Source organism: Poecilia latipinna, unplaced genomic scaffold (genome assembly GCF_001443285.1).
Source record: "Poecilia latipinna isolate Pla-1442-1.1 unplaced genomic scaffold, P_latipinna-1.0 Scaffold3041, whole genome shotgun sequence".
NCBI lineage: Eukaryota > Metazoa > Chordata > Actinopteri > Cyprinodontiformes > Poeciliidae > Poecilia > Poecilia latipinna.
Genome location: NW_015115657.1, coordinates 34,748 through 43,089, shown reverse-complemented (window position 1 = coordinate 43,089; position 8,342 = coordinate 34,748). Strand labels below are relative to the sequence as shown.

Sequence of the window (8,342 nt, the reverse complement as noted above, 5' to 3'; positions counted from 1 at the left end):
TTAAAACATGCTGAAGCACATTTCCATAAAAGTACTTTGGTTGATTATTATTTCGAGCTGCTTAAACTCACAAATTCTTCCAAATTGTTCAAATAAATGCCTTCCTGCCTTTCTTCTGGTTCTGTTTTGCATAACCTCCGTGTCACTCTGGATTCCTTCCTTCTCATTTCAAGACCCAAGAGAGATTTTCTTGACTCACTTCCAGGAAACAGAAGAGTTCATTAGTTCAGTTTTTCCTCCTCTCTCTCTCAAATCCCCCAGACAATTCAAACACTGAAAACTCCTTTTTCCTCATTCTGTCTTTAAAATAATATAAAAAACTAAGAAATCTTAATAAATTAGAAGCTACTCATTAGTTAAAGCACTAATTATCCCAGTGGGGGATCGCACTTATTTATGGGGTGCTCTTTATAAAGTCATGTGAGTTTTCATTCTTTAGCCATATTTTCACCATGTTGCTCACACATTTATAAATATTATTATTCTAAACATTTAAGTCACAAACTACATACTTACTTTACATATAGTTTTCAAATTAAATATTTAGTTAGTCAGGTAAATATTTAGATCCAAATTAAATATTTAGCCACAAATTATTTACAAAAAATATTTAGTATAGAGCTAGATATTTAGCTCAAAGTTTAACATTTAGTTTTTAAGTAAATATTTAGTTGGCAAACTAAATATTTAGTTCCAAATTAAATATTAATTTTGGACCCAAATATCTAGTTTGAAAATGAAATATTTACATCAAACTTAGTCAGTTGGGGACTAAATATTCAGTCTGCAAACTAAGCCTTTACTTTGGAGCCAAATATTTAGTTTGAAAACTAACAAACAAAATGTTTAAGTCTGAACTGAATATTTAGTTATCAAACTATTCAGTTTTGTTTTCAAACTAAATATTTGGTTCCAAATGAAAGCTTTATTTTGCTTACTAAATATTAAACAGACTTAAACATTTAGTTGGGAACTAAATATATAATTTACAAACTAAATATTTAGTTCCTTACAAAATGTTTAATTTCATAGATATATATTAAATTCAGAGCTAGATATTTTGCTTTTAAACTAAGTATTTAGCTTGTAATATTTAGTTCGTAAACTAAATATTTAGCTGTGAATTAAATATTTAGTTTGAAACTCTGATATTTATAAATGTACGTGAAAATATGTCTGAAAATGAACACCCATATTTTATTTCTCTGTGCCAGCCTAAATAAACCTAAATGTTGCTGTTAGTTTCTTACAGTGTGGCGCTACAAACGGCCCCCATACCTACTCGCTTAGCTAAACCCAGGTGGCCACTTATTTCTGTATATTTTTGCCATAAACAACAAGAGCCAAACGAAACATCTGTACTTGCTGTTTTGGTTCCTTCAGACATGTTTACAGCCAGGAACATATTTTACTAATTTACTTTTAGGGACAGGCCAAGATGTTATTCTCGGCTGGTTAGTCACACCGCAGGCACAGATAATGGACTTCAGAAACACAGGCTACCTTCAGCCATTAAAGAGAGCTATAAACTCCCATGATTCATAGCGAACAGAACAATATTCCAGTCAGTTTGGAGTTTCCCAGCCCTGGCATCACTCTGGTGTTTTGCTTTGTCTTTTAAGGTCGGCTGCAGACAGAGATCCCCTCTCCGCTGCTGCTCAGTGTAAACACAAGTCCAGCTGTAATGAATGTCTGACGGTACCAGAACCTGAACATGCTGACGTCCCGAATGTCCCCGCCGCAGATCCCCTGATGTTCCTGACGACCGTTTACAGTCAGGAACTTTTCAAATCCGAGCGCTTTGTTCTGCATTTTGGAAACATCAAACACAAGAAGAAGCATGTAGAGAAATGTTTACATCGATAAAACTTCCAGGATGATTCTTTAAAATGAACTGGAGAGAAAAGAAGTAGCATGAAAAACATCCAAACTTGAACAAGAGAAGGTTCAGATGGGGTTGGTTTGCTTTAAATTTAAATCCTGATCACTTGGATGCTAATAGATACAACAGCCCACAGGGTCATCGTGGAAAACAATACAAAAAGGGGAGAAAAAACAGAAATATTGAAATTCATCTCAGAAATGTTCTAAATAAAACACATGGCCATTTTTTAGTTTCAAAAGTCCAAAATTTTCAGAAAAAATATGAAATTTAGAGACCCGTTTAATCCCACAGGCAACAAGTGTTGCCGAGAATAAAACCTACATTTTCACTAACATAACCAACATAAAATGTAATAATTCATAAATATCATTTGTTAGGGAGGTCCAAGGATTGAAATGCATGCAGTTAATTTGTTGGGAAAAAATTGGGATTAAACAGGTTTTAATTTTCCAGAAAACAACATGGAAATTCAGCTTTTGAAACAATGTAATTTCAAGGTTTTTCTAGAAAATCTTGAAATTAATCTTAGAAATTATCTCGAAGTTTTTCGGGGGAAATTTCAGTTTCAAAAGTCAAAAATTTGCTAGACAAAACTCACATTTTGAGATGTTTTTCTGTCAGACCTTCAGATCATCAGGCCTGGTAGAACTGGACCGGATAGTCTAATGTCTTCACAACATTTAGGCTGTGAAACAACCTAAATGAGTTTTATTCACCTGGGCTGAGGGTAAACATTCCTCTCTGTGTAGAAAGGGCTGCAGGTCTTTGACCCAGATTAAAGTTCCTCTAAATTTCCTTCTGTGTGAATAGAGAAATATTGCGTCTGTCAGAAAACCCCGACTCTAAATACCACACGCCCGTGATGAAAGTTGGAGTGGAAAGACTTTTCCTATCCATCATGCGCGTCAGACTGCTGGTTGGCGCAACCCCAACATCCGGGACATCCCGCTGTCTCAGCCCCGATATTAGCGCTCCCTTTGCGGATTACTGGACAGCAGAGCGGCTCGGACTCCGCAGAGCTTCATCCTCCGGGAGGAAAAGAGGAAATGCGCTCCCAGATCCCCGGCAGCTTCTGGCCCTTTTTGGTTATGGAGACTCCGAACTTTACGCACGGATCCGCGCCCGTCAACGAGTCGCTATGCCAGCAGCGGTCAGGCAACTCGACTGAAATCGCGCTGCCGATCTTCATGTTCGCCTGCGGAGCCATCGGGAATCTGATCGCCATCCTGGTGCTCTCCGTGTCCCGGCAGGAGAAGAAGTCGTCCGCTTTCTTCTCGCTGGTGCGCGGCCTGGCGGTGACGGACCTGCTGGGCACCTGCATGGCCAGCCCGTTCACCATCGCCAACTACCTGGGCCACCAGGTGCTGCTGGACCCCAAAGTCTGCGAGTTTGACTCCTTCCTGCTGCTGTTTTTCGGCCTGACTGGACTCAGCATCATCGGCGCCATGGCGGCGGAGCGGTACCTGGCCATCTGCTGGCCCTACCGGTACCAGCGCTGGGGGGTGAACCGCCGCTCGGCCCAGAAGTTCCTGCTCTTCATCTACATCAGCCACATTTTGTTCTGCTGCCTCCCCATGATGGGGGTGTCCAGGAGCGAGCTGCAGCCGTCCGGCACCTGGTGCTTCATTGACTGGAAGACCTCGGAGCCTCTGGCCGCCACGTACTCCGTGCTGTACGGGGTCGTGAGCCTGATGTTGATCCTCGGAACCATCGTGCTGAACCTGGCGGTGTGCGGGACGCTGCTGCTGATGCGCCGCAGAACCGCGCACCGGCCCGCAACCAGAGCCAGCGTCAGGCAGAGGTGGAGGGCGCTGTCCTCGGCTGCGGAGACGCAGATGATGACGGTGCTGGTGATGACCTCCGCGGTGGTTCTGGCCTGTTCGGCCCCGTTAGTGGTGAGTAGACCAGGAAACAGCAAATGGATCGCACTGGATCTGACTTTTATTAATTAAACGGACCTCAGACTGAACCACGTTTGGATCAAATAATCCAAGAGCGGAACAAAAATCAGACTGCTTGCAGTCACCTCCGTTTGTTTGTCACAACAAACCAAAACAAACTGACAATGACGTATCGGGGTCATGATAGAAAAAATGAGTCCATTTCAGAAATGCTGAGATCTGAAATTTTCTAGAAAAAAAGTACATTTCCAACATCAAGGACTCGTAAATTTGCAATAAAAAAATCTGAAATTTTTAGATTAATCTCAAAGATTTTCTGGATAAAACTTTTAAATTTTAGTTTCAAATGTCAGAAGTTTGTGAAAAAAATGTAACCTGGTGGTGTGCGGGTTCAAGTTTTTTAGAGAAATTTTGTAGAAAAAACTTGGAAATTTGTGAGTTTCAAAATGCAAAAACGTTTAGACTTTTGAAACAAAAGGGAATTCAAAGGTTTTTCTAGAAAATGTCTAAGATTAATTTCAAAACATCAGTTTCTTTTTCTACCAAAATTTTTCCTTTTCAAACACAGAAATGTCCAGGTTTCTTTCTACAAAAGTTTTGAGATTAACATAAAAATTTCTTAGATATTTTTTCCTAATAGAAAATTTTAGAAAGTTTTTCCTAGACATTTTCTAGAATTTTTTTTAATACTTCTGAGCTTTAAAAGTCGAACATTTGCAGAAAAGTTATGCAAAACTTGAAAAGTGAAAAATTTATGAGACAGAAATTTTGAGTTTTAATCTAAAAAAGTTTGAAATTTGCGAGAAAAAAAAAATCTAATTTGAGAATAAGATCATGAATTTTCTAGAAGAGTTTCAAAAGGTGAAAAGTTTTGACTTTTCAAACTCAGAAATTTCCAAGTTTTTTTTCTAGAAACATCAGAATTCTGACTATAAAGCTTTCTGCCCTTAAAGCTTTCCGCACACTGCTGCAGATATCTTACATGCTTAAAAAAACGTTAAATTATGCATTTATTTATGACTGTGATGATGATTTCTTTATAAAAACAAGAAAACTATGGACAACCCTGACATCCTCATCATGAGACTGACTGGGTGTTTTGGCAAAACAGTGTCTTCAGTCAGAGGCTTCTTCAGATTCGCTGTGATACAGACCGGTACAGGAGATCTTTACTCTTTACTCTCTTTGAATTATTGACTTACAACAACATTTAATTTCACTTTGGGATTAATAAAGCATTTTTAAGCTGGGCGTGATTAAACTCCTCACCAATCTGTTCTTGCGTTTCAGATCCGTATTTTCGCCAACCGTTTCCAGAGCGACCAGAAGGCGGACCTGCGGGCGATCCGGATCGCCTCCCTGAATCCCATCCTGGATCCCTGGATCTACATCCTGCTGCGGCGCTCCCTGTTCCGCCGTCTGCTCAGCCGGTCCGGGCGGTGCGACAGCCCCGTCAGCGCCTCCCCGCCGTCGCCTCACAGCGACCCGCCGCGGTTCCCCGAAACCACCAAGGAGAACCACGTGTTTGCTCAGCTGATGTGCAACGCCAACATCATCACACAGCTGCCCGCCTCCGTCCGGTTCCCGGCGTTCAGCTCAGACTTCCTGTACCAGACTTGAAATTCACCGATGACGTTTGCTGCAGGGAAGCAGAGAGAAACTGCACAAATCCCCATGGCAGCAGGACTAGCAGATATTATTTATTAGCTGAACCATGAGCACAAAACTGAGCCTTTACTCTGTACCTGTCTGTGTTTTGTTTGCGTTGCCTGCCTTAAAGCCATACAGCTAATTTTATTGTAAAATATCTGGGTCATTTGTTCACATTACACTGCAAAAATCTTACCAAGTTTTTTTTTATCTAGTTTTTACTGTAAATATCTGCACTTGAAAAAAAAAAAATTTTTTTCAGCAAAAAATGGGAGCTTGTTTTAAATGAATAGTTCCTTAATATTGATTGAAAAAGTACTAGTTACAGAGGCAGATTATTCCACTTATAACATGGAAAAATTTTGTTTTTTAAATTATGTGCAGAAAATGTATAATACTGTCATCAGCATAAAAAGAGCCAAAGTCTAAAAAAGCAAACAGGGTGAATATAATGTCCAGGCTTGTTTACTGCAGAAACAAACATTTCCAAGTAATTTTGTTTCAGTTTCTAGTGTAAATATGCTACTACACTTGTAAACATTGCAACAAGAAATGACAGCTTGTTGTAGGTTAATAATTACTCAATATTGATTAAAAATAAGTTCTAGTTCCATTGGCAGATTATTTTACTTATAGCAAGACATTTTCCCCCAATTTATCTGCCAATGGAGCTGGTCCTTTTTCATCAAAATGAGGAAATTAACTTAAAACAAGCTCCTATATCTTTCGTGTAAGTTAGTTTTGTCTTATTTCAAGTGTACTAAAGCATATGCAGTAAAAATTAGACTAAAAATTCTTGGTAAGATTATGTGTTTTTGCAATGCAAGGCGTTAATTATTGGCTGAAAACAGGAGAATACTCTGAATCAGGTGCAGATAACAGTCTGTATTCTGTACCTGTCACTGGTTTGGTTGTGTGACTTAATGCTACAGATAGTTTTGTTGTAAACAGTTTATGGGCATTAAGAAGGTCTTTTTTATCAGAATGTCGACATATTTCACATAAGGAGTTGCTTAAATGTCTCATTCAAACCTTGTATTTCTCTTTTGAGAGTCAAAAGATAAAAATGCAAAATTAATGGAAAATGCATATGGAGTTTGAAGTGTATCTGAGTCAGATTAAATCTGAAAAATGACGTTTCTTGAACCTGAGGAACAGTGGTGCTAAAAAGCTAAAGAGCTAGCTGCGCTACACCAATTTAATTTTGACAACATAATTTACATAGTAAATAATGCTATAAGATGTTCTGTACTTTTATATTTAGTTCTCTGCTCTCCATTTACTTGGCTGCCTTATGTGTCTTTATTTAAATAAAGTTAGTGCGAAAAAGATAAAATGTGAGGACCGGAAATGGAATTGCTGCGTAAACAGACTTCAAAATAAGAGCGTAAAACAGTTCAACTACTTAAATAATTCTTAACAATTGATTAACTTCAAAACAGATTTCAAACTTCATTCAGCTGAAAGTTTACAAAAAAGCCAATTAAATTTGCACTTTGTAATATTTTCATTAAAAATAATTTAAGGGAAGTTTGGTTACTGCTTAATGTTTTCAAAATTAGCAAAACAAAACGCAAAAGCGTTAAGCTAAAGATTAGCTCCGCTATTAGCATAAATGTGCTCAGCACTGCAAAAGCACAAAACTTGGGGAAAAATACTTTTATTAGAGACTAGAGGAGGTCGAATAAGTTTAAATAAACTAAGAATTAGAGCAAATCGCAAGAAATATAATTTTTTTTAAATTTTGTTTTTAAATCAAAGCCGATTCACTGTTTGGCTGTAAAATGTGTTGATTTTCTTTTTGTTACGTTCCATGTTTAAAGGTGCATTAGAAATCTTTTTGCCTCGTATTTAACCATGTCTGCGTTGGAAGGATTTTCTTTTACTCACATTTGAAACATGCGGATTTTCTGACGCACTGACCCAAACATGCTGCTGATGCCTGATGTTATTAAATATTCCTGCTGAAAGTAAATCAGCGCATGTTCAGCGTTGTTTGCGCTTCATCCGTGGTTAAAGGAAAACTTGTACGGAACATATTTATAAATCGCTGAAAAAGGTGTGGAAACTGCTAAACATAATGAACATTTACAGTACAATTCATAAAACCACAGGTTGGTCTATTTCCTAGTTTAAATCTTACATTCAAATAAGACAAAATTAAGTTATAAGTAACCTTTCATCAAGATGAGCTTGTTTTAAGTCAATATTTCCTTAATATTGATGAAGTACTTGTTCCAGATTATTTCACTTATGACATGGGACTAAATGTCTTGTTAAAAGTGAAATTAATCTGCCAATGGAACAAGTACTTTTTCCAAATATTGACTTAAAACAAGCTCATATCTTGAAGTTACTTGTGGTTTTACCTTATTCAAAAATACTTTATTAATCCCACAGGGAATTTAAATGCTGTTGTAGCTCATTAATTTTGATTTCAAGTGGACTAATATTTGTAATAGGAAGATGACCAAAAATACTTGGTAAGATTTGTTTTTGCAGTGAAGCTCAAATATATCCCTTTATTTATATTTTCTAAACGTGAAGTTGAAGAATAATCCAATTAATCTCAACTAGCCTGTGGTTGTTTAAGTAGATCGGCAGTGGTATGGAGCAAAATTGGGATCAAAAAGTTTTGTTAAAAAATAAAAAAAAGACATTGAAAAGAAGGATAAAAACTGAGTCTTAAAATACTTGAATGAAAAAATTTTTTTTGAGACTGAAAAAAAGTTTTTAAACCAAAACAAAAAACCTTGATACTGTTGACATGGTTCCTCATTTGTTTATTTTTGTTTTCCTGTTGCTTTATTGCATCACATCATGTGAAATGTCTAGTTTAACACACATTTGTAAAATAAAAGGCGTCTTTCTAACACAGATGGCACATTTATCACTGTGCCAAAAGT

The 8,342-nt window shown here is 37.4% G+C and overlaps 2 protein-coding genes across 6 annotated transcripts in view; one reads left to right on the top strand and one right to left on the bottom strand.

Annotated features, from left to right (window-relative positions):
• LOC106939961 (disabled homolog 2-like) overlaps nt 1-5,146 on the bottom strand; it is a 22,820-nt gene extending 17,674 nt beyond the window's left edge. For 3 of the 5 annotated variants that reach the window (XM_015022555.1, XM_015022550.1, XM_015022554.1), the window contains exons 1-2: nt 5,056-5,146; nt 1,709-1,806 (exon numbers count right to left, since the gene is read on the bottom strand). The gene's annotated coding sequence lies outside the window, so the exon portion shown is untranslated. Of the gene's footprint in view, nt 1-1,702; nt 1,807-5,055 lie in introns of all 5 variants that reach the window. The other 2 variants (XM_015022551.1, XM_015022552.1) reach the window with 2 other exon arrangements.
• LOC106939960 (prostaglandin E2 receptor EP4 subtype-like) lies at nt 2,533-5,610 on the top strand. Its single transcript, XM_015022549.1, has 2 exons — nt 2,533-3,780; nt 5,077-5,610. The coding sequence occupies exons 1-2, from the start codon at nt 2,932-2,934 to the stop codon at nt 5,404-5,406; spliced, it is 1,179 nt and encodes a 392-aa protein (XP_014878035.1). The 5' UTR covers nt 2,533-2,931; the 3' UTR covers nt 5,407-5,610.
• The last annotated feature ends 2,732 nt before the right edge of the window (nt 5,611-8,342 follow it).

Excerpts from the sequence above, each read along its gene's own strand:
- LOC106939960 (XM_015022549.1), top strand. The coding sequence starts at position 2,932 with ATGCGCTCCCAGATCCCCGGCAGCTTCTGGCCCTTTTTGGTTATGGAG. Across the intron at positions 3,781-5,076 it reads CCTGTTCGGCCCCGTTAGTG|ATCCGTATTTTCGCCAACCG; the intron begins GTGAGTAGACCA and ends CTTGCGTTTCAG.